General features: G+C 45.5%; 1 protein-coding gene and 2 pseudogenes across 1 annotated transcript; all 3 read left to right on the forward strand.

Moving 5' to 3' along the window:
• Positions 1-1,522: 1,522 nt before the first annotated feature.
• Positions 1,523-5,026, forward strand: LOC124199566. The gene is made up of 3 exons (XM_046595401.1): positions 1,523-3,926; positions 4,041-4,796; positions 4,839-5,026. The coding sequence occupies exons 1-3, from the start codon at positions 1,523-1,525 to the stop codon at positions 5,024-5,026; spliced, it is 3,348 nt and encodes a 1,115-aa protein (XP_046451357.1).
• Positions 5,027-12,258: 7,232 nt separating this feature from the next.
• On the forward strand, positions 12,259-12,434 carry LOC124201258 (annotated as a pseudogene).
• A 5,955-nt stretch (positions 12,435-18,389) lies between these two features.
• On the forward strand, positions 18,390-18,568 carry LOC124201261 (annotated as a pseudogene).
• The last annotated feature ends 7,314 nt before the right edge of the window (positions 18,569-25,882 follow it).

A 25,882-nucleotide genomic window follows, 5' to 3' on the forward strand; every position in this document is an offset into this window, starting at 1 on the left:
TAAACAGCCAAAACCGGCAAATCCACCGCCAGCAACGGCATCACAACTGGCAGTAGGAGCCAAGGCAAGCCCAGCTCCTCAGGTTAAATCCTCCTTAAAAACTAAAAACGTTAAATTTAACCCAAGTTGGATTGTATGTGAAAGGCCCTGCATCTTCTGCAGCGAAATTCACTGGCCGACAAAATGCCCAAAAGGACTGGCAGAAAGGAAGAAGATAATTTTTGATCTAAAAAGGTGCGTCAATTGCTTTGGATCAAAGCACGAGCTGAAAGATTGCACATCCACCCGGAACTGCAACAAGTGCGGAGGAAGACATCACACCTCTCTCTGCGACAAAGGAGACGTCCGAGTCTCCAACCCAACAACAGCAGCAAGCATCGTGGCCAGCAGTCCAACTACAACAACTACAGCCTGTGCAAGCACCTTTGGACAATTGATGCTGAAAACGGCAACAGTTATCATCAGCGGCCAGAACGGTAACGAAACAAGAGCGATTTTATTTGCAGACGACGGGAGTCATCGTTCCTGAGTGTTGAAATCACTCTCATCGCAACTTAATATGAAGACAGTAGCGGTGGAAAACATCAGCACAAGAGTGTTCAAGAAAAAGGAACCCAGCAAGCCCGAAATGACGAAAAACGTTGAAATGCAAGTAAGGGGCACCTGGCAAGGCGCCCCAAAAGTTACATTAATGGCTTTAGAATCAGATCATATTGCAGATACCGGCCCGTACGTAGGAAACGAATTCGCAAGCAGCCTCTGGATCCAAAACGAAAAATTAGCCGACGACAGATTCGAGATGGCACACACCGAAGATCAGCCAATTGGAATTTTAGTTGGAATGGACCAGATGTTCCAAATCATGTCGAACGAAGCCGCCATACAGAGTCCATGCGGATTGCGCGCGTTTCAAACGAAACTCGGAAGAATGATTGCTGGACCATCACAAGAAACAAAATCGAAGACAGGAACTCAAGTGATTCAAAATTTAATTTTAACGTCAAGTTATCCGATTCCACAGATTACGTCAACATTCGCGACTAGTAGCCAAAAAAGAAAAATCCTTTCAACTCAAGCAAACAAAATTCCAATGGAAAAGGAGACTGGAACGGCCAGTCCCCAAAATCCGCCAATAGGAGCGTCATTCTCGGATGCCCCAATCGGATCCAGCGGAGAAGCAGATAGTAAATGGTTTGAGAAGGAAGAACAAGTTGCTACTAATTTCGACCTTTCCCTTTTTTGGAAAATAGAAAACTTCGCGAACCTTGAAGGCGCTGATGCAGTGGAGTCGGAGGATCGCTTCGATTTCTTTGACGAAAAAATAACGAGATGGCCAGATGGAAGATACTGTACACCGATCCCTTGGACAACTGACAAGTGGAGACTTCAGAAAAATCTCCCGTTGGCCACGGGAAGAGTGGAAAGCACAATAACAAGATTGAGAAAAAATCCAGGAGACTTGGTGAATTACCACGCAGAAATCCAAAAGCTCATCGACAGCAAATTCGTCGAGGAGGCGAACATGGACTACGAAGAGCTTCACACCTATCTCCCACATCATCCGATCTTCAGAGGCGACAAATCAACGACGAAAATCAGACCCGTCTTTGATGGAGCAGCAAAAACGAAATTTGGACCAAGTCTGAACGACGTGTTGGAGACCGGACCAAATCTCAATCCCGATCTCCTATCAGTGCTATTACGCTTCAGAAAGTACGAGATTGCCTGGATCGCCGACATAGAAAAAGCCTTTCTAAACATCGCCCTGCAGCCGGAAGACGCTGAAGCAATCAGGTTTTTATGGCCCAGGGATCCAGCAGTGGCTGGATCGCCTCTAATTGCCTACAAGTGGAAGAGAGTGCCCTTTGGCCTTAGTTCTAGCCCCTTTCTCCTACGTGTTACAATTAACAAACATTTCAAATCACTAAGGTCTCGTTTTCCAGAAACTATTCAACAGCTGGAAGAAAGTTTGTACGTTGACGATTACCTCGGCGGAGCAAACAATTTATCAATCGCCAAGAAAAGAGTCGATGAGACGGACGAGATCTTTAGTGACGCCCAACTCAACATGAGAAGCTGGGCAACCAACAACGAAGACCTCAAACAACACCTGAAGGAGAAAGGACTGTCGAATCAAGTCGTAGGCCTACTCTCCCCAGCCTTGGACGGCCAACAGAAGGTGTTAGGAATCCGGTGGGACACCGGATCCGATTCGTTCAAATTCGACCCAGCATCCATCATCCAAGCAGTAGAAGAAGTGGGATCGGAAATCACCAAAAGAAAGATACTCAGTATCTCGGCAAGGATTTTTGATCCAATTGGATTTTTATCTCCCACTGTACTTTTATTGAAGATTATTTACCAGAAGCTCTGGGAAAAGGAGATAGGTTGGGACCAAGCAGCTCCAGCCGATATCCAAAAATCTTGGAAGATAGTGATGACTGGTCTCGCCGATTTCACCGAACTACAAATTCCACGATGGATCGGACTATCCGAAAAAGTCACTTCACACGAAATTCACGTCTTCGGAGACGCTTCTGAAGCAGCGTATGGAGCCGTAGCCTACGCCCGACTCCAAATAGGACAAGAAGATCCACTCATCATATTACTGGCCAGCAAGACGAGAGTTGCACCTCTACCTAAGAAAAAAGTAACTTTACCGCGTTTAGAATTGCTGAGCTCACTTTTAGCCGTACGTTTAGGTGAAGTCGTAAAGAATGCAATGCAAGTCCAGTATTGGAGAACTATCTACTGGTCAGACTCCTTGGTTGCACTAGGATGGATTAGAGGAGAGCCGAACAAATGGAAACCATTCGTCCGAAATCAAGTGGAAACGATTCGAAAATTTTCACAGCCCGAGTGGTGGAGACACTGTCCAGGTCTCCAAAATCCGGCCGATCTTGCCTCGCGGGGAGCGCCAGCGCCAACGCTGGTAACCTCAACTCTTTGGTGGAACGGCCCGATTTGGCTCAAAGGAGAAGAAACGGAATGGCCAGATTCTCCCAACGACCAAATTCCACAAACAATCCAGTCCGAAATGGAATCGGAAGCTAGGAGTACGACGGTCAGCACAACAGCAGCCATCGCAATTCCAACAGCCTCCGTCGACTGGAATCTCGACAAAATTTCCACCTGGAATCGACTGTTAAGACGTACAGCCTGGGTCTCACGATTCCTCAGCAGGAGTCAAAAGAAGCTCAGACCTCCCGGTCCAGAACGAATGGAGTCGATAAAGGCAATTGGACCAGATGGAAAAGGAAGTGGAAAAGTTATCCGGATTACAAGATTATCCAGAGAGGAGCTGGATGAAGCGGAACTAACGATCTACAGACAGCTCCAACGAGAGCGGTATCCTAAGGCGTTTGAATCGCTACAGTTAGACAACACAATCCAGCCCAAGGAGAAGATCGCTGCACTTTTCCCAATCTGGGACGCCAGAGACCGTCTCATTCGAATCCATGGAAGAGTATCACTTGCCCTAAGAGATAGAAACATCGATCCCCCAATCTTGCTTCCTGCATCACATATAGTAATCACTTTTTTAATTACAGACAAACACGAGTCGCTACTACATGCAGGAGCAAAGGTGACACTATCAGAGTTGAAAGAAAAATTCTGGATAGTTAAAGGACGACAGCAAGTGAAAAAGACTTTGTTTACTTGTGTGGAATGTAAAAAGCTGACATCACCACCATTCCAGGAATTAGCAGCCCCTCTTCCTTTAAACCGACTCAAACTTGCACAATCTTTTCACGTTACAGGAGTCGATTTCGCTGGACCACTGCTGTACAAACCAGCACAGCGAAGGAAGAAAAGGAAAGCTCCACCAGGCGTCCAGGATCCGACGCCAGCAGACGATCCAACTGAAGAGCGAATCGAGGAGCCACCCACTGAAGGAGACGCTCCAATCGAAGCTCTAATCGTAGGCGAAGAGGATTCAGTCGAAGAAGATGTCGAAATCCAAGACATCTTAATAACAACAACTAAAGCTAAGAAAACGAACCATCTTAAAAGTTATGTTTGTCTTTTTACGTGTGCAGTCACTCGAGCGGTTCACCTGGAATTACTACCCGATATGACGGCGCGTTCCTTCTTACTAGCCTTCAGAAAATTCGCAGCTAGACGAGGACCCGTCTCAGTGATGTATTCGGACAACGCGCAAACTTTCCGATGTGTTGAACGATTCCTGAGAACTATCCATGCCGATCCAACCATTCAAGATTTCCTCGCGTCCAGAAAAACCCTTTGGATATTTTCCGCCAGCCTAGCGCCATGGTGGGGAGGATTCTGGGAACGGATGGTGAGGAGCGTCAAGGATCTGCTGCGACGCTCCAACGGTCGAGCCTGCCTTGACTACATGGAACTGGAAGCGAGTCTAACAGAAATCGAGAGCGTAATTAACGCCCGCCCACTCAGCTATATTGGGGAAGGAGCTGACGATCCACTTCCGATAACTCCAAACCAATTTCTAAACAACAGACGTTCTACTCGTGCCGATCCGGAGCCAGCCGTTAACTTGCTAGCTCCAACATCGACCAGCATCGTACTACAAGAGATGGACAAGAACAGGAGGGAATATGTCGCTGACATCTGTGCTAGATTCGTCGACGATTATCTACTCCAACTAGACAACTTCCACTCCAAAGGAAAATCCGGAAGGAAGATCCGCCTAGGAGAAGTCGTCGTTATCCACGACGAAAACTCCAAACGACTCATGTGGTCTACCGGAGTAGTGAAGGAACTGATTCCAAGCCGCGACGGACTCATCCGCTCTGTCATGCTCAAAGTTCCAAATGGTAATTTAATTAATAGAGCCATTCAATGTCTTCACCCTATAGAGCTGCGAGAAGACCTCGCCGAAGACGTCGAAATTGGAAATCCGGAACCGATCCAGGAGCCGGAAGAGGATCCAAATCCAACTTTGCCAGAGCCAGAAATCGATCTCGCTGTCGGAGACGCTACGCCAGCTCCCGAAGAACCGGAATGTCGAGCCGGATGCTACGGGCTCTGGTGGGGAGTGTGTTAGGAATATTCCATTCCAACAGACGACGACGAGATCAGGACGCCGCACAACAACACCGGCGCACCTACGCGACTATTGCCTTGGGGGCCCCCGATAGGTGGCCCCAAATTCAGTCGTTGTTACCCTACCCCCTATTGTTTATTTCCCCCCCAATTTACTGTACAATATTCAGTGTGTTAAAATAGACGAGAGGTAAAAGACACGGTTTTGTTCGTGTCTAATTTATTCAACTTGGAAACTGTAAGTAAACGGCCCGACACGCCGAACATCCCTTTTACATTTTCTACATAAATGTTAAAAATTCGTTGCATAATGTCACATCAAAGAATACGTAACCGACTATTGTGTATGTAAAGGATATTGAAATCCCACGCTTGGAAGACATTAACCTTACCAGGGAAAACAGAAGAAATCAAATAGTTATTCTACCCGTCAAGATTATGTTGAACAACGAGGGTCATAATGAATTTCAAGAAATTTATACAACTGGATCAACAAGGATTTAGTACCTAGAGAGCGCTACATATGAGGTGACATTTGCGTCGTCACCTCAATATGTTTTACTAAACAGTCGGATAAATAAAATTATGAATAAAAAAAATTTCCACTTTCCTTATTAAAGAAGTAATAATAAAATACTTTATAAAAACTTTGTTCAACTTTGTTGACATTCCAATGAAATGTCACATGGATTTACTAAAGGCGGGACATCCCTAATGAACCAAAAAATAGAAGGGAAATATACAAACTGTAATGGTAAAAGTTATTGGCAGTCCTATTTGAAATGCTAAAGCTTGTTCTCAGACCATCTAATTGTAAAAGCTTGCACGCAGTGCTAATTGAATTGTAACAAGTTTTCAAATCCTATACCAATTTTAAAAGGTTCGTCACAGTAGTAATTGAATCGAAAAATGTTGTAGTAATTGAAAAGGGTTTTTCGCAGTCGTATTCCAACTACAATAGTTGTTCGCAGTCCCTACACTGTTGCAATAGTACTAAGTGAATTTTACTTGAAAAGATCCCACTTAAGATTAAATGGGTATTTTCAACATCAATTGCAATGAATGAGAAATGCATTTAGTAGATGAGACAAAAATACAAAACGGACAGGTAAAAATGCTAGATGGAGATTCAAAAAATTTCTTTTTAATTGTAACAGTTGTTCCCAGTATTATTTCAATAGTAAAAAGTTGAAGTTATATTTAAATAACAAAAGGTTGTTTGCAGTCCCTACAGAAGTTAAGTAGTCTTTGGCTTTTAGTTGAAAAATATCTAAATCATGACAATATATCTACAGCAAAAATTAATTGCAATGAAATTACACATATTAACGAAACATAAAAAAGGGTTCCTAATGAACTTTCAAAAACAAAAGAGAAAATTTCCCACAGTTCTTTTGTAATTGTAAATCTTTTCCGAAGTACTAATTGTTAAAAATATTAGTTCAATTTTAGTTTGCTAAGGTTATTCGCAGTCCTTACACAACTGCAAAATCCTCAATGATTTGTAGTAGACAAAAGGGGTAGGTCTAAAAAAAAAGAAATTCAAAAAATGGGCACTACCTCAGCATCTGGATTACCATACAATTCAGCCAAATCAGAAAAAGGTCCCTCTCCGACCTGAACGTCGCCTGCAGAGATTTCCTTCGCAAGGTAGCCTGTGTCCCTATGTCCGCTTACACTGCTTTTTTCTACTCAGATCGCCGCGTGGGAGGAATTGGAGTTCTCCCTCTCACAGACGAGGCTGACATTTGGACCCTGGCCAGAGCACTGCAACTCCTAGATAGCAAAGACAAGAACGTCAGTGAAGTGGCAATGGCTCAACTAGAAGAAACCATCAAATTGGGATACGGCAGGAACGAAGTTCCCTTTCCACTTCCCATTAACGAGTACTTGGCAGGTTTCATGGAAAAGGGACTTGGAGCAATCCGACATGGAGGAGCATCAATGAACCTTTGAACCCGCGCAAGGAAGGCCTCGGGCTGTTTGAAGAGGATAAGGATTGATGTATCCGGCGAAGAATATAGCAAAGTTATCGCCGATGACATCTCCACAATCTCCATCAAGGCAGTCAGAGGACTCTGGACCGTGATGAGGCAAACGTGGACCAGGATACTCCTGTCAGCTCAACAAGTAAAGATGGCAACCGGATAAGCTCTTGATGTGGCCAAGGAGAACGCAAATCTCTTATAATGCTGAACACCACTGTCCTTCAAGGAATGGCACTTTCTCCACAAGGCTTTACTAGGGATACTGCCAGTCCGAGGTGGCCCAGGATCAAAGTCGACAGTCCAAACCTGTCGACTAGGTTGTACGAAGCTGGAAACCACAGACCATGTTTTTTGTGGGTGCCAGGTAAACTCTGCTCTTTCTATTAATCGCCATAATTCTATCTTAGGGCTTATGGCGGAAGAAACGGAGAAACTTGGCCACACTTCTCCGTCAACATCGCCGTGGAAAACACCGGACTCAGACCAGACGTGGTGGTCACTTCCAACAACCCTTCAATCATCATCGACGTCACGGTTCCACTCAGCAGCGCGGATGGACTCTAGAAGGCACAGGCAAGAAAAATTGAAAAGTACAAACACCTTGGTGTGATACTCCCTCTCGTTGTTGGTACACTAGGGTCCTGGCTTCCAAGCAACGATGAGATATTTCTTTCCCTTAGATTCTCGGGTAGAAAATGGCAAAGCCTAAAGAAGAAGATGAAACTACTCGCTATCCAAAGAACAACCCAAATCATAGCCAAACACCTTGCATACCAGATTGAAGCAAACGATCCCGAACCCGAAGAAGAAGAAGCAGAAGAGGGCGCAAGTCCTCCCTCTTCCTCAAACTAGGGGATTTTTTAAGTAGCGTTGACACGTCGTCTCAAGAACTTTTTCCCTTAAAACTCAATTAATATAAATCATTGTATATATGTTTATTCCCAGTCCTTTGGAAAATACAATGCATAAAAAATTTTCTTATCAGTTGTCCCCAGATGCCATTGGCTTGATCTTTTGCTTTTGTCCGAATCTTTGTTGTGATCGCATTCTTCTCTCTACTTCTACCCCTCTTATATTAACTGTTTTAAATTTACATATGTTGATTTTGCTTTATTATGAGTGACAATAAAATTTCTAATTTTACGTCGCCTAGTGTGAGTCGGTTGACGGAGAACATTACCGATGTGGTGTACATCAGTCTACCCATCCCCCTCTCTACCACCTTCTCCTGCTACATCTGCAATATCGTTGGACAGAAGCTAGCGACTCATAATATCCTGAAAAAAACATATCTGATCTACCCACCGTTGTCGTCCAATTTGAGTGCCACATCTGCCAGTTTGAGTTGCCCAGTGTGAAAAGCTTTTTCGCCTACCATGCTGAAACCCATTCCCTTCGGTCTGTGTCTCCACCCACTACTACGACTGGTACACTTCCTGTACTTCCCATTTCTTCAGAAGACATCGATATTTTCCTTTCTGCAGCTCGACACCAGTCCTCCTCGGAGCCTCCTAACAAATCTACTGTAGCGACCATCCTTCTGACGGTAACCCCACTAACTTACTCCCTTCTCTAGGTACTGGGCTGGTGCTGCCCCATCCACCTGGCCTCCTCAATAACTTCGGGCCTCGTGAGCTACTCCCGCCCTTTAGTGCTTCCCCTCTCAGTGATGTGCCAAGTGACTTTCCTTTTCTGCTTCCAGAGCCGGATCCTCCCGACGGAAACGGCTCTCTGTCGTCGTGGACTGGTCATACAAATGTACTGTATTACTTTCGTTAACATCCAGTTTTGAGTTGTTGCTGGAAGAATGGTGGCGGTTAACGCTGTTATCGCCCACGCTCCAATCCACCATTGGTGACTGAAGAAATGCTCATTTCCCAGCAGCTTCTTCTCGCCAATGTAGTGTCTGTCCCATCCCCGGAAAAACCGCAAAATAGTGTGTCTCCAGTGTTGATTCGACCCCTTTCGCCGATAGCTACACCAAACCTCCGAAATACTACCCCCACGCCACCTAACGTCTCTCTTCAAGCATCTGGCGCTTCAGGTGCTCGAGGTCTGGATTGTGCCGAAAATTCTCCTTCTTCCCCAGTGATTGAGCGATTCGCCTCTCATGCCAGTTGCTCCACGATGGGACCGTTATGCTGGTCACTTTGACCTTCCTCGAAGGCAAGATCTTAGGCTGTCTATTTTTTCACTTTCAGCTCAGCCCCCAGGTCTTGTACAGCAGTACGAGCCATCTGGTGTTCGACGTGAAAGACGATATCGACGGCAAACTCCTCATTCTCCACCGTAGCGATAATGGGTGACCTGCTATCTTTCCTCGACGTCGTGTCCCTATAATTAACCCCGCCCGAATAAACGAAGAGGAGGAAGCTCCTGACATTCCCCCCACCGAAGCTAAAGATCTCCAGTGCCAGTGGGTTGATACATTCAATTCACTCCTCCCTGAAGATATTGATGGGCTCTTGCTGGCTATTACCACTGCTAATGCTGAAAGTCAGGATAGAGCACCACTGCCTCCTACCCGTGCTCCGGCTTCCCCTACCCGTGCTCCGGCTCCCCCTACCCAAGGTCCAGGGTTGTTAATATTGCCGCGATGAACGATGAAATCGTCATCGGGAATAAAATTTTTTGTTTGAGCGATTAGGGCGCGATAGATTTCAATATCAGTATCGATTGATAATCGCGTTTTCAGTGCCGATGACGCGATAGCGATAGTTTTTTTAGGAGGATAGGTTTTTGCGATAGGTTTTTCCCAGGATTTTGATCCCCAGGATGCTTCCGCCATCCAGAAACTTTATAGGTTGGATCGGAATAAAGCCATGACCCACATCTTAGCAGCACCTTCTTCGTATTGTGTGGCTGAACCTGAAGCAATCGAAACATACTTGGCTACAATTTTCGCCTTTCTTACTGCCCTGATAACCCCACTGGATGTGTCGTCTCGCTTTCGGCGAATGAAAAACACGGCTCCCCGACCTGATTGCGCACGCTACTCTGGCCTGCGCTGCTGTGATCCCGGCTGCCACACCCTGGCCCTCATTTACTCGTGGTGTTTCCGCACTGCCAAGGTGCTAACCGCCTGGAAAGAGTCGACGACGGTCCTTATTTTTAAAGCCGGTGACAGAGAGAATCTCGGTAATTGGCGCCCACTCACCCTTGGAAACACAATTGCTATCAAGCTTTTCTCTGGCGTCATCGCCGACAGAATTTCCCGCTGGGCGGAAGACGGCCACATGATTTTTCCCCATCAGAAAGGGTTCACCCGGCACCACCGCTTCCTTCAACACAACATTCTTCTCCGGTCTGCAATTAATCAAGCCCGTCGAACCGCTCTGGAACTATGTGTAGCATGGCTTGACCTGGCCAACGTCTTTCCTTCCGTCCCCCATACCCATATCTTTGGCACCCTAAATTTACTAGTGCTACCTGTGGAATTAATTTCCGTTATTCAAGACCTCTACACTGACACAAACACGCGCGGGATGACGTCCAATGGCACGACAGCACCTATTCCAATTCATCAGGAGTCAAGCAAGACTTCCTCTTGAGCCCTGTCGTATTTGATTTGGCAATGGAACCAATAGTCCACGCTATCATGGCGCTAAAACCCTTTCTTTTCAATAAAGCCTTGTTGACCTCCTTATTTTAGCTTTCTCCCATGACCTGGTCCAACTGGCAAAAAACGAAACCGCACTCCAGCGCCAACTTGATGTGGCGACAGAAACAGCCGAATGGTTCGGCCTCACCTTCAAACCGGCCAAATGTGCAACTCTTCATGTTGTTCGGCGTGAAAGTGGCTCAATTGGCCCCAACGGAACAGTGCTGAAGTAGTTTATATCCTTGATGATGCGCGTTAAGCCGAAAAGCGAAACGCTCAAAACTGCAGTGCATCATAAAATCCGACGTCAACCGGATATGGAAAATATTGTTGAATACCTCAATGGTTCCACCGATGGAGAAATGGGTCAAACCAATAGTAATGTCCCCTCATTATGGTCTTGTGCCCGAATCTGCACGCGTGCCATTCATCGCACAGTTGCTTTGGAGTGGTTGCAGTGCGCTACCCTAGGTTAGATGCAAATTATTGTCCCCCGACCAGGAAAAGAGCCGAACCAGGCACGAGCCCATCCGGCTGCCCGCCAGCAGGTGTGTAAATTAATAAACCTATCTTCACCGTCTTCTCAAGAAACCTGACCACGGTAACGTGTATTCAGTCACCAGCCTTCGCAGTGAATCTAATGATGATGAAATTCGGTCTTTATACCTGGTTTTCTGACTGGCGCTTCCTCCATCGTGCCAGGCTGGATACTATGCCCCTCAACGGAATAGATCGATTTGGAGAGGGCAGTAAGCAATGCCACTTTTGTAATAATGTACTTGAAACTCTACCTTCATTGTAAATACGTCAGTCGTCCTCGGGCTCTCCACCACCACAATGTTGTCTATCGGCTGGCCAGGGGAACACCGGCGATTGCTGGGACAATCACTGAAGACAAGAAAAATCCTGGTACCAGTGGTCAACTCCATTCAGATCTCGTCGTCACCAATGTCTCGGCCCGCTCCATCTCTATCATTGGCGAAGCAATCGCCTTTGAGAACAAATTCGAAGCTATCCAGCTCACCCGAGCTGGAAAGATCGAAAAATACCAAGTTCTGACGGACGAATTCCATTCCCAAGAATGGAAAGTCTATTTGACTACCTTTATCGTTGGTGCCCCAAGCGGATGGGATTTGGCAAACGACACAGTTATCTGTCAACTACGGATAAGCAAGAGTGATGCCACACTCATGAAGAAATTGGTCATCAGCGACACCATCCGGTGGTGCCACGACGGATCTACGTGGAATTCGTAAGTGGCGAACGGCAATATCGGGACCCAATGCCGATGGCCCAACCCCCTGCGCAACCGCAGTTTGCCTTGGCACTGGATCCTCCTTAAGACCCATGAAATAACCCCCAAATTATTTTTATCTGCTTTCCCGATGGGCCTACGCCCTATTGGTCTGCTCCCCCCTCTCACTTATTTCTGCCTCCGCATTCGCCTTTTTTTCTTTTTCTCTTCCCTTTCTCTCTTTTTATTATCTGCCTTTTTATGGTCATTCCTCCTCTCCTATCATACTTGATTTCTTTAGAAAAGTCGTCTTCTCCTTGCATTATCCGCAGATCTTGCTTCTACCCCAAATACCTCGTCATTTGATAAATATTTCCCCTTTTGCTTAGCCACCTTTGTACAAGATCAAAATTCATTTTTAATAAACAATTTAATCTGTTCTTATCAGCTTAATATCTGATACGGGTTCAAATGGACCCCAGAATATTAAACTGGTTTTTGGCATACGGAGGGAATACAGTGCTTGCACTACTCCCGCCACGGGTTGGCCCTGTATAGCAGTACCTCAGGGATCGGCTCACCCCCTATGAGGGAAAACATATTTAATAAAACAGAAATTGTCTTAGCATTGAGTAAATAATAGACTATATGTATAAATGCAAAAGTGTCATGTAGACATGTTTGTAATTTTTTTCTAATTGTAGTTTTTTTCGTTATAACAGGAAAAGCATAAAAAATTACGTACATGATTGTGTTAAATAAATATTACTGTTTATCTTTCGATGTGATCTTTTTTTGAAATTTGATGATGATGATGATTGAGAGGAATGATTTGATGATTTCTGATTAAAAGTCGACTTTTCTTATTTTTGAATTTGCTAATTGGACGACAAAATGAAAAAAACAAGCTTTTTGTTTCTTGAAAAGTATTTGCAATGATCATGAATCATGAATCATGAAATAAATACTTTTTTTTCATATTTTCAATCAGAATTTTTTTTACTGTATTTTGCTCGAGTTCGTAATTCAAGTCAATGAAAGAAAGTGGGCGCTATTTTTTAAACGTCAGTCAAATACTTAAACATTCTTTGTTAATTTTGTTCTGCTGTATAAAAAGTATTAAAGTAAGTGAAAAAAACATCAACAATCATACTTTCCTGTCTCAGAGGCAACAATGATCACCAAGTTGGTTCCTCCAGGGCCTTTCCTATGCTCTAAGGATGGGCTGACCATTGCGATTAATCCAAATGTGAAAAATCTCACGTAGCGGTGACACGTCGTCTCGCGAACTTTTTTTAAAAATTCAATTCCTATAAATCATTGCATTCATCAATCATTAATTCCCAGTCCTTGGGAAAATACAATGCATAAAATCTTTTCTTATCAGTTGTACTTCAACGCTTGTTCTTTTAGTTTTTTGGGTAACTTTCTTTGAATTTGTCACTTTCTTCTGTTTTTTTTTCTAAAAACCCACTTTTTTTATTTTTGTGATTATTCTTATTGTACAATGAGTGAAAGAGATGCTGCCCCTGCTGATGATCCCCCAGGTGGAAGTAGTGCTTGGAGAATGTCGAGGAAGTGGATTATATTAGTTTACCAATTCCACCCTCTACTACATTTCCCTGCCATAAGCTGATTCATGCTCTACGGTCGTACAGATGCTCGCATCCCCCAACAGCCAAAAGAAACACTTCCGGACAACCCAAAAAAGTTCAGTGATTGTAAAATTTGAGTGCGCCATTTGCGGTTTTTAGTTGCCTGGCGTGAAAAGCTATGTTGCTCATCAGCAGAATTTCATCCCAGTCAACTCGTGATTTCGCCTACTCCACCATAACTAGTCGCTCTGTCCCTATCTATTTCGTCCGCTGATATCGACCAATTTTTTCCTACTGCTCGGCAGCAAGCCTCGTTTGACCGGCATTCGCCGGAACCATTAGTTGAGGCGATCCTTCCTCCAATAGTAACCACCTCTAATTCATATCCCTACTCTTCAGGTCTTATGCACGAATCACATCGACCACCTGGTTTACTTATAAACTTTGGACCGAGTGAAACACCTCCCTTTTCAGAGGTGGTGGTGGTCACCGTCATCCTCTTCGCCCTAATCTGTCGTTAGTGTCTAAAAAATTTGTTGACATTTATCAGCCCAAGAAGTGTGTGAAAAGTATCTACCATAGTATAGTATATCAACCTGTTTATTCTCGTCAAGAGAGATGAAGAAGGAAGTGTACGGTACACGAACACGAGATGAGAAGGAGCGAGATGAGAGAATGAGGATAAACAGGAATGAAAGGAACCTTAGTTAAGAGCTTTTTAGTTTGGTCGCTAGATGGAGAAACTTTATGCCAACAACATTAGTGTCTTAAGATATTCGCCGTACCCGGCAGCTTCTCCTCCCTAGTGTTGCTCCTCCTTAATCTCCGGATGTGCCGCAACCTAGTGTATCTAATGGCTCATTCTTTACTAAATCTCCAACACCTGCACCGTGCCCCAAAAAAACTATGCCCCGGATTGCCCTGATTCAACTTCCGCTTCTCACTCTGCATAAGTACTCCCAATTTGTATTCTCCGGACAGGGTCGAAAGTGCATATTTTTCATCAAGTGATCAAGTGTTTTCGTCTCCTCTACCGGTTATTTTTCCCTGGAACTTTACCGCTGGTCATTTTGAAATTTTTCAACGTCCTACAAGGCTGCCCAATTTGTCAGAACGCCCGATACTACAGTGTAATTTACTTAGTATCCCGCGTGAAGGACGATCTCGTCGACGTGCGCCTTCTACGTCAACTGCTAGTGCTCATAGTGGTAAAAATCTTCCGGTCGGTGAACCATTTCGCTCACCACCATTTCCAGATAAAACGCCCTTGTACACAGCTGATGGTTATTTTAACCTGCCTCAATCACGGTCGATCTACCGTCTCAATCTATATTGCTACGACCACCGACTCTGCTGCATCAATCCACATCGTGTCCCATACAGCAGATCGAGAACATGATCAATCCGCGGGCGATGGCGGATCATCATCATCATGGCCTCCTTTAGTTGAGATTACTTTTGCCACTGGACATTGATAGGAAGGATGATTATGCTGGCCCGTTGGATGATGAAGGGGCTCCTCCTTCCCCAAAGCTAACTAACCAGCAGCGTCAGTGAATTGCCGCATTTCACTAGCTCCTGCCGGCAGATCTCGAATGCCTGTCAGCTCTCTTACAGGAAATTGCCACTGCTGCTGCCGAACGTAAAGATGCAGCCCCACCAAATCAACCCCGAGAAGCTAATCCCACTCAGCGGGGCACACGTAGAGATCCACCTCGACGTCAACAATACAACCCTTCAAGACGCTTCTGAAATTCAAAAGCTTTATCGCTTTTTCTGGGCATAAATAAAGCAATGATTCACATTCTCGCCAAACCATCTTCCTACTGTGTGGCTTAATCAGCTGCGATCGAGGCACACAACTCAACAACTTTTTCTGGAACTATTCATTCATGGTCAGAAACGCTGCCTTACGTGCCGGAATTAACTCACAACTCACACAGCTTCACTGGAAGAATTTACCTCTTCCTTACTGCGCCCATTGCACTACGAGAAGTATCGCGCCGTCTCCAGCGGATGAAAAACACAAAACCCTAGACAGACGTTGCCCGCTATGCTGGCCTCTGACGGGCTGACCCAGGCTACCATACACTGGCTCTCATCGATTCTCGCTGTCTTGCCCAGGCCCAAGTTCCTGTGGCATGGAAAAAATCCACTAGGGTTCTCATTTACAAAGCAGACGATGCGGAAAATTTAAACAACTGATTATCACTCGGGAATACGATTGCCAAACTTTATTTTGGAGTTTTAGCCAATCATGTTTCAGGGTTGGCAGAAGACGGAATACGGATTTCCCCCCACCAAAAAAGACTTTACTCGCCTTGACAACAACTGTATTCTTAAATCTGCAATCAACCAAGCCCGACACACTGGCCAAGAACTTTGTGTGGCGTGGTTGGATTTGGCCAACGCCTTACCATCAGTACCACATAATTACATTTTTGGAACGCTTACTCTTCTACTACCTGCTGAATTGATCGCTGCCGTTCGGGATCTCTACAAGGATACACCACACGGGGGATGAAATCTACCGGTCTGACTGCCTCCATCCCTCTACCTGCTGGAGTCAAACAGGGTTACATGCTGAGCCCTGCCCTGCCTCGATTTTACAATGGAGACCATTATTCGAGCAGCGGTGGCGCTTTAATCCCTCTTTTTTAATCTCGGCCTAATTGAACAGTCGACTCTGGCTTTCGCGAACGATTTGTCTCTCCCGGCCAAAAATGATGTCGTTCACCAGCAACAACTCTACGTTGCGTCCGAAAAAGCGGACTGGGGTGGCCTCACTTTCAAGCATTCGAAATGTTCCACTCTTCATATACTCAACCGTGAAACGGTTGATTCTGTTTTAACCATCGATGAAAACCCTTTGGCAGTGCTTGGAGAAGGCCACCCTACCGCTACCTATTAGGTGTTTCTACTGGGTTCCGCAACAAACAAACTCCGGATGAATCTCTTGCTAGAATTGAGACCAATCTTAATCTTCTAGATGACAGTCTACTCGCCCCTTGGAAAAAAAGTGCCCCGCCTCGACTTCATTCATCGCTGTGCTGATGTGAGAGTGAAACCACTGTCGTAAAGTTAGACAAAACCATCATGAAGAATTGCGTAAGAAAATCAATGTACCTTCCGCAACGGGCCAAAGCAGAAGATCAGGGCAGTTTGCCCTTCAGTGATTTGCGCAACGTCTGAGCCGTAACTCACGTAAGTAGGCTGCTCACCTGCCCAGATGAATCCGTCCATGAAACGACATGGGACACTCTAAAAATACGCCATGTGCCGACTATGGACGATCTCTTGTCATTTCTTAATGGTTCCACTGAAGGTGAAATGGCCAACACTAACGGGGATGTTCCGTCTTTATGGTCACGGGTTCAGGTCTGTTCTCGTGCTCTTCCACACACCGCCGACATCAAGTAGTGGTTGTGCACCACTCGTGGTGAAATGCCGAAATGCAACTCATCGTTCCCCGCCCAGACAAAGAACCAAATCAAGCACGACCCCACCCAGCTGCCCGTCGCCAAGTATGCAGCCTTCTTAACACTTTTTTTTACCGTTGTGACATCCTAGACAAATTGGCTTGGAACCTTTTATTTCCCGTCGCGAGAAATCCATATAGGTAATCCTCTCTGAAACCATGTTTACGCGGATTCTAGAATCGGAAAACTTTTTTTAGTTCTTGGCCAAAAAGAGTTTAAACGGCCCTCCAAGCTGCCTATCTGCAGCGCCTACTTAGAAAACCTGACCAGGGAAAAGTTTATTCAGTGACCAGTAACCGAAATGAATCTAACCACATGATGAAATCTGGCCTCTACACTCACTTATCTGATTGGCGTTTCCTTTTTCGTGTTCAACTGGACACCATGCCCCTCAACGGAACGCATCAGTTCGACAATGGCAGAAAACGCTGCCGTCGTTGCAACAACATCCTGGAATCCTTTCTACACGTCTTAAGTTACTGCAAATCTTTCCGCCGACCACGAGTCCTTCGGTATCATGCTACTGTCCACTGCAAGTCACGCCGGTCATTGCCGGCACGACCATTGAGGATCGGAAAATCCCTGGCACTAGCTGTCAGCTCCGCCCTGACCTTGTAGTGACTAATGCAATTACCCAATCCATGTCAATGATCGACGTAGCTGTTTTATTTAAAAACAAATACGAAGCCTTTTAACTGGCCAGATCAGGCAAAATTCAAAGGAAATTGACCAAATTAAGTATTCCGTTTTGGCTGATGAGCTCCGTTCTCAAGGCTGGGATGTGTACCTCAACGCGTTCATCGTTTGGGACCTCGGTGGATGGGGCCCTTATAATGAAACGGTCATCCGCCAGCTCCGGATCAGTAAAAGTTATATCAAGCTTATGAAGAAACTCATCATCAGCAACACAATCTATTGGCTGTGGGACATCCAAGTTGACTTTATCAGCGGAAAGCGACAACACCATGAAGTTGCTCCAATCAACCCAATACCGCACATCCGCATTGCGACCGTGCTCGCATTGATCAACCATGTGATGAATTATTCCTTATATTTTCCTAAAAATTAATCTTTTTTTGTATTGTTATTTTGTCATTTTCTTCTCGCTAATCTTACCATAACAAAAAAATTTATCTCCCAACACTTGCTCCTTATTTTGTTTTCCCTGCTCCTCTAAAAAACTTCTTACGTTGTAACTTCACCCCCAATGTTGTATTATTCGTCTGTTCTTTCTTAAATTTACCTCCAACCTCTTATTTATTCTAATTGGTTTTCCCCGTCTTAAACTCCCCCTAATGTTCGTTTGTTTTCTCTTACTATTCTGAGCAGCATCTAACACGCAATATTGATAAGTCATAACTCCTCTCACAACTCCCTCTATAATTAGAAATATTTTACCTCTTTTCTCTTCCGAATATTCATTGTTTGGTGATTTTTCAAACTGTAATAACCAGCTATGTATATGCTAAACCTTAATTTTTAATAAACGTTTAATCTAATCTTAGCAGCTTAATATCTGATACGGCTTCAAATGGACCCCAGAAAATTAAACCAATTTTCGGCATACGGTGGGAATTCATTGCTTATACTGATCCCGCCACGGGTTGACCCAGTATGGTAGCACTTCCGAGATCGGCTCAGCCTCTTTGAGGGAGGAAATTGGGGAGCAAAAGGTTCATTAAGCAGCGTCGTCTTCAATCTGGCGCCAGAACCAATAACCAGGACAGTAACATCAAAGAAAAACGGGTTCGCAGTCTACCAGTCAAGAATGTTCACCACGTCCTACGTTGACAACATTGCCATCGCAGATTCTTCAGTACGCGGAATCCAGGGAACTCAAAATGCAACCGAGAACACAGCAACCTCACTTGGCTTGAAATTTTATCCCAGCAAATGCACGTCACTTACTATCATTAATGGCAAATCTTCTGTAGAAACTTGAAGACTCCCAAAAAAGTGCCCTAGCCAACGACGAACAGGAAAGCTATCTCGGGAATCCACTATTCTCACGACTAACCTTCCGACCCACCACGACGCTTCTCGGAAACTTGATTAAGATTGGCGACCCCTGCTTGGCACCCTGGAAAAAGCTGGAGGTGAACCGAAATGTACTGCTTCCATCGCTTTCCCACCACCTAGTATAGGGAAGGGTCAAGAAAAGGTCTCTCTAAGACCTGGACGTAAAGTGCAGAGATTTCCTTCGCCAGGTAGCTTGTCTCGCTATGTTCGCTAACACTACATTTTGTGTACAAAGATCACCGCGTGCGAGAACTTGGAATTCTCCCTCTTACAGACGACGCAGACATTTGGACCCTTGCCAGAGCAATTCAACTCCTAGACAGAGAAGAAGATCTTCAGCGAAGTGGCAATGGCTCAGGAAGACACCATCAAATTTGGATACGGCAGGAACGAAGTTCCCTTTCCACTTCCCATTAACGAGTACTTGGCAGGTTTCATGGAAAAGGGACTTGGAGCAATCTGACATGGAGCAGCATCAATGAACCTTTGGACCCGCGCAAGGAAGGCCTCGGGCTGTTTGAAGAGGATAAGGATTGATGTATCCGGCGAAGAATATAGCAAAGTTATCGCCGATGACATCTCCACAATCTCCATCAAGGCAGTCAGAGGACTCTGGACCGTGATGAGGCAAACGTGGACCAGGATACTCCTATCAGGTCAACAAGTAAAGATGGCAACCGGATAAGCTCTTGATGTGGCCAAGGAGAACGCAAATCTCTTATAATGCTGAACACCACTGTCCTTCCAGGAATGGCACTTTCTCCACAAGGCTTTACTAGGGATACTGCCAGTCCGAGGTGGCCCAGGATCAAAGTCGACAGTCAAAACCTGTCCACTACGAAGCTGGAAACCACAGACCATGTTTTTTGTGGGTGCTAGGTAAACTCTGCTCTTTCTATTAATCGCCATAATTCTATCTTAGGGCTTATGACGGAAGAAACGGAGAAACTTGGCCACACTTCTCCGTCAACCTCGCCGTGGAAAACACCGGACTCAGACCAGACGTGGTGGGGTTTTCCACCAACCCTTCAATCATCATCGACGTCACGGTTCCACTCAGCAGCGCGGATGGACTCGAGAAGGCACAGGCAAGAAAAATTTAAAAGTACAAACACCTTGGTGTGATACTCCCTCTCGTTGTTGGTACACTAGGGTCCTGGCTTCCAAGCAACGATGAGATATTTCTTTCCCTGGGATTCTCGGGTAGAAAATGGCAAAGCCTAAAGAAGAAGATGAAACTACTCGCTAAGCTATCCAAAGAACAACCCAAATCATAGCCAAACACCTTGCATACCAGACCGAAGCAAGCGATCTCGAACCCGAAGAAGAAGAAGCAGAAGAGGGCGCAAGTCCTCCCTCTTCCTCAAACTAGGGGGTTTTTAAAGTAGCGTTGACACGTTGTCTCAAGAACTTTTTCCCTTAAAACTCAATTCATATAAATCATTGTATATATGTTTATTCCCAGTCCTTTGGAAAATACAATGCATACAAATTTTTCTTATCAGTTGTCCCAAGATGCCATTGGCTTGATCTTTTGCTTTTGTCCGAATCTTTGATGTGATCGCATTCTTCTCTCTACTTCTACCCCTCTAATATTAACTGTTTTAAATTTACATATGTTGATTTTGCTTTATTATGAGTGACAATAAAATTTCTAATTTTACGCCGTCTAGCGGGAGTGGGCTGACGGAGAACATTACCGATGTGGTGTACATCTGTCTACCCATCCCCCTCTCTGCCACCTTCTCCTGCTACATCTGCAATACCGTTGGACAGAAGCTAGTGACTCATAATAGCCTGAAAAAACACTTCTGATCTACCCACCGTTGTCGTCCGATTTGAGTGCCACATCTGCCAGTTTGAGTTGCCAAGTGTGAAAAGCTCCATGCTGAAACCCATTCCCGTCGGTCTGTGTCTCCAACCACTACTACGACAGGTACACTTCCTGTACTTCCCATTTTTCCGAAGACATCGATATTTTCCTTTCTGCAGCTCGACACCAGTCCTCCTCGGAGCCGCTGCCTCCTAACAAATCTACTGTAGCGACCATCCTTCTGACGGTAACCCCACTAACTTACTCCCTTTTCTAGGTACCGGGCTGGTGCTGCCCCATCCGCCTGGCCTCCTCAATAACTTCGGGCCTCGTGAGCTACTCCCGCCCTTTAGTGCTTCCCCTCTCAGTGATGTGCCAAGTGACTTTCCTTTGCTGCTTCCAGAGCTGGATACTCCCGACGGAAACGGCTCTCTGTCGTCGTGGACTGGTCATACAAATGTTCTGTATTATTATCGTTAACATCCAGTTTTGAGTTGTTGCTGGGAGAATGGTGGCGGTTGCCTCTGTTATCGCCCACGCTCCAATCCATCATTGGTGACTGAAGAAATGCTCATTGCCCAGCAGCTTCTTCTCGCCAATGTAGTGTCTGTCCCATCCCCGGAAAAACCGCAAAATAGTGTGTCTCCAGTGTTGATTCGACCCCTTTCGCCGATAGCTACACCAAACCTCCGAAATACAACCCCCACGCCACCTAACGGCTCTCTTCGAGCATCTGGCGCTTCAGGTGCTCGAGGTCTGGATTGTGCCGAAAATGCTCCTTCTTCCCAGTGATTGAGCGATTCGCCTCCCATGCCAGTTGCTCCGCGGTGGAACCGTTATGCTGGTCACTTTGACCTTCCTCGAAGGCAAGATCTTAAGCTGTCTACTTCTTCACTTTCTGCTCAGCCCCCAGGTCTTGTACAGCAGTACGAGCCATCTGGTGTTCGACGTGAAAGACGATCTCGTCGGCAAACTCCTCATTCTCCACCGTAGCGATAATGGGTGACCTGCTATCTTTCCTCGACGTCGTGTCCCTACAATTGACCCCACCCGAATAAACGAAGAGGAGGAAGCTCCTGACATTCCCCCCACCGAAGCTAACAGATCTCCAGTGCCAGTGGGTTGATACATTCAAAATAATCCGCCCTGAAGATATTGATGGCCTCTTGCTTGCTATTTCCACTGCTAATGCTGATGGTCAGGATAGCGCACCACTGCCTCCTACCCGTGCTCCGGATTCCCCTACCCGTGCTCCGGCTCCTCCTACCCAAGGTCCAGGGTTGTTAATATTGCCGCGATGAACGATGAAATCGTCATCGGGAATAAATTTTTTTGTTTGAGCGATTATGGCGCGATAGATTTCAATATCAGTATCGATTGATAATCGCGTTTTCATCGCCGATGACGCGATTGCGATAGTTTTTTTAACTGCACACTGCTTAAAAGTAGCATTAAGTTACAGTTGAAAATGGATGAGCAGTACAGTGGTGTATTCGCCCATCCATTTTTTTTAAATTCCACGGCCAAGCTGGAAAACAAGGGATATTGTTAATAAAGTTTTTCTGCTTTTGAAAAAAAATATGCAAGAAAATTTTTTTTGAAATTTTTTTTTTATTTTGCAACGTTGTAAAAAGTATCGGCGACTATCGGCGATTATCGCACCGATACTTTTTTGAAACTTCATCGTTCGATAGTCGGCAATAAAAAAAACAGTATTGCTATCGCAATCGGAAATACTTATTTTTTGCGATATTAACCACCCTCAACCGAGCCCCAAAAAGGCGCCCAGGATTTTGATCCCCAGGATGCTTCCGCCATCCAGAAACTTTATAGGTTGGATCGGAATAAAGCCATGACCCACATCTTAGCAGAACCTTCTTCGTATTGTGCGGCTGAACCTGAAGCAATCGAAACATACTTGGCTACCATTTTCGCAGATGAAGAGCACCCATGGTCTGACCCGCCCCCTTATGTACCTGCCTTTGGCCAGCCTACCACGCCGGATTAATTTGCCTTTCTTACTGCCCCGATAACTCCACTGGATGTGTCGTATCGCTTTCGGCGAATGAAAAACACGGCTCCCCGACCTGATTGCGCATGCTACTCTGGCCTGCGCCGCTGTGATCCTGGCTGCCACACCCTGGCCTTCATTCACTCGTAATGTTTCCGCACTGCCAATGTGCTAGCCGCCTGGAAAGAGTCGACGACGGTCCTTATTTTTAAAGCCGGTGACAGAGAGAATCTCGGTAATTGGCGCCCACTCACCCTTGGAAACACAATTGCTATCAAGCTTTTCTCTGGCGTCATCGCCGACAAAATTTCCCGCTGGGCGGAAGTCGGCCACATGATTTTTCCCCATCAGAAAGGGTTAACCCGGCACCACCGCTGCCTTCAACACAACATTCTTCTCCGGTCTGCAATTAATCAAGCCCGTCGAACCGCTCAGGAACTATGTGTAGCATGGCTTGACCTGGCCAACGTCTTTCCTTCCGTTCCCCATACCCATATCTTTGGCACCCTAAATTTACTAGTGCTACCTGTGGAATTAATTTCCGTTATTCAAGACCTCTACACTGACACAAACACGCGCGGGATGACGTCCAATGGCACGACAGCACCTATTCCAATTCATCAGGAGTCAAGCAAGGCTTCCTCTTGAGCCCTGTCGTATTTTATTTGGCAATGGAACCAATAGTCCACGCTATCATGGCGCTAAAACCCTTTCTTTCAATAAAGCCTTGTTGACCTCCTTATTGTATGTTCTTATTGTACAATGAGTGAAAGAGATGCTGCCCCTGCTGATGATCCCCCAGGTGGAAGTAGTGCTTGGAGAATGTCGAGGAAGTGGATTATATTAGTTTACCAATTCCACCCTCTACTACATTTCCCTGCCATAAGCTGATTCATGCTCTACGGTCGGACAGATGCTCGCATCCCCCAACAGCCAAAAGAAACACTTCCGGACAACCCAAAAAAGTTCAGTGATTGTAAAATTTGAGTGCGCCATTTGCGGTTTTTAGTTGCCTGGCGTGAAAAGCTATGTTGCTCATCAGCAGAATTTCATCCCAGTCAACTCGTGATTTCGCCTACTCCACCATAACTAGTCGCTCTGTCCCTATCCATTTCGTCCGCTGATATCGACCAATTTTTTCCTACTGCTCGGCAGCAAGCCTCGTTTGACCGGCATTCGCCGGAAACATTAGTTGAGGCGATCCTTCCTCCAATAGTAACCACCTCTAATTCATATCCCTACTCTTCAGGTCTTATGCACGAATCACATCGACCACCTGGTTTACTTATAAACTTTGGACCGAGTGAAACACCTCCCTTTTCAGAGGTGGTGGTGGTCACCGTCATCCTCTTCGCCCTAATCTGTCGTTAGTGTCTAAAAAATTTGTTGACATTTATCAGCTCAAGAAGTGTGTGAAAAGTATCTACCATAGTATAGTATATCAACCTGTTTATTCTCGTCAAGAGAGATGAAGAAGGAAGTGTACGGTACACGAACACGAGATGAGAAGGAGCGAGATGAGAGAATGAGGATAAACAGGAATGAAAGGAACCTTAGTTAAGAGCTTTTTAGTTTGGTCGCTAGATGGAGAAACTTTATGCCAACAACATTAGTGTCTTAAGATATTCGCTGTACCCGGCAGCTTCTCCTCCCTAGTGTTGCTCCTCCTCAATCTCCGGATGTGCCGCAACCTAGTGTATCTAATGGCTCATTCTTTACTAAATCTCCAACACCTGGACCGTGCCCCAAAAAAACTATGCCCCGAATTGCCCTGATCCAACTTCCGCTTCTCACTCTGCATAAGTACTCCCAATTTTCATTCTCCAGTCAGGGTCGAAAGTGCATATTTTTCATCAAGTGATCAAGTGTTTTCGTCTCCTCTACCGGTTATTTTTCCCTGGAACTTTACCGCTGGTCATTTTGAAATTTCTCAACGTCCTACAAGGCTGCCCAATTTGTCAGAACGCCCGATACTACAGTGTAATTTACTTAGTATCCCGCGTGAAGGACGATCTCGTCGACGTGCGCCTTCTACGTCAACTGCTAGTGCTCATATTGGTAAAAATCTTCCGGTCGGTGAACCATTTCGCTCACCTCCATTTCCAGATAAAACGCCCTTAAACACAGCTGATGGTTATTTTAACCTGCCTCAATCACGGTCGATCCTACGACCACCGACTCTGTTGCATCAATCCACATCGTGTCCCATACAGCAGATCGAGAACATGATCAATCCGCGGGCGATGGCGGCTCATCATCATCATGGCCTCCTCTAGTTGAGATTAACTTTGCCACTGGACATTGATAGGAAGGATGATTATGCTGGCCCGTTGGATGATGAAGGGGCTCCTCCTTCCCCAAAGCTAACTGACCAGCAGCGTCAGTGAATTGCCGCATTTCACTAGCTCCTGCCGGCAGATCTCGAATGCCTGTCAGCTCTCTTACAGGAAATTGCCACTGCTGCTGCCGAACGTAAAGATGCAGCCCCACCAAATCAACCCCGAGAGGCTAATCCCGCTCAGCGGGGCACACGTAGAGATCCACCTCGACGTCAACAATACAACCCTTCAAGACGCTTCTGAAATTCAAAAGCTTTATCGCTTTTTCTGGGCATAAATAAAGCAATGATTCACATTCTCGCCAAACCATCTTCCTACTGTGTGGCTTAATCAGCTGCGATCGAGGCACACAACTCAACAACTTTTTCTGGAACTATTCATTCATGGTCAGAAACGCTGCCTTACGTGCCAGAATTAACTCACAACTCACACAGCTTCACTGGAAGAATTTACCTCTTCCTTACTGCGCCCATTGCACTACGAGAAGTATCGCGCCGTCTCCAGCGGATGAAAAACACAAAACCCTGGAGTGCGTCCCTAGTCCAAAAAAGTTAGCTGGGCTATCTAAATTGAACGTTTAGACAGCCTGGCTAGCTACATGCTAGCTTGTCACGTGATAGCCATAGCGACTGCCATTGGCTGGCTCAAAAGAATATTTCTCTTTAAAATTGTGATAGTTTGGCAACAGTGGATAATGGTAGAAAAAAAGAAAGAAAATTATTTAAATTAACCGGCCGTTTTTCTTTTTTTCCTAGGTTTTCATTTTTTCTCGAGTATC

The sequence above is a fragment of the Daphnia pulex genome, chromosome 8 (genome assembly GCF_021134715.1).
Source record: "Daphnia pulex isolate KAP4 chromosome 8, ASM2113471v1".
Taxonomy (NCBI): domain Eukaryota; kingdom Metazoa; phylum Arthropoda; class Branchiopoda; order Diplostraca; family Daphniidae; genus Daphnia; species Daphnia pulex.

Excerpts from the sequence above, each read along its gene's own strand:
- LOC124199566 (XM_046595401.1), top strand. The coding sequence starts at position 1,523 with ATGGACTACGAAGAGCTTCACACCTATCTCCCACATCATCCGATCTTC. Across the intron at positions 3,927-4,040 it reads AATCGAAGCTCTAATCGTAG|TCACTCGAGCGGTTCACCTG; the intron begins GCGAAGAGGATT and ends TTACGTGTGCAG. Across the intron at positions 4,797-4,838 it reads CATGCTCAAAGTTCCAAATG|AGCTGCGAGAAGACCTCGCC; the intron begins GTAATTTAATTA and ends TTCACCCTATAG.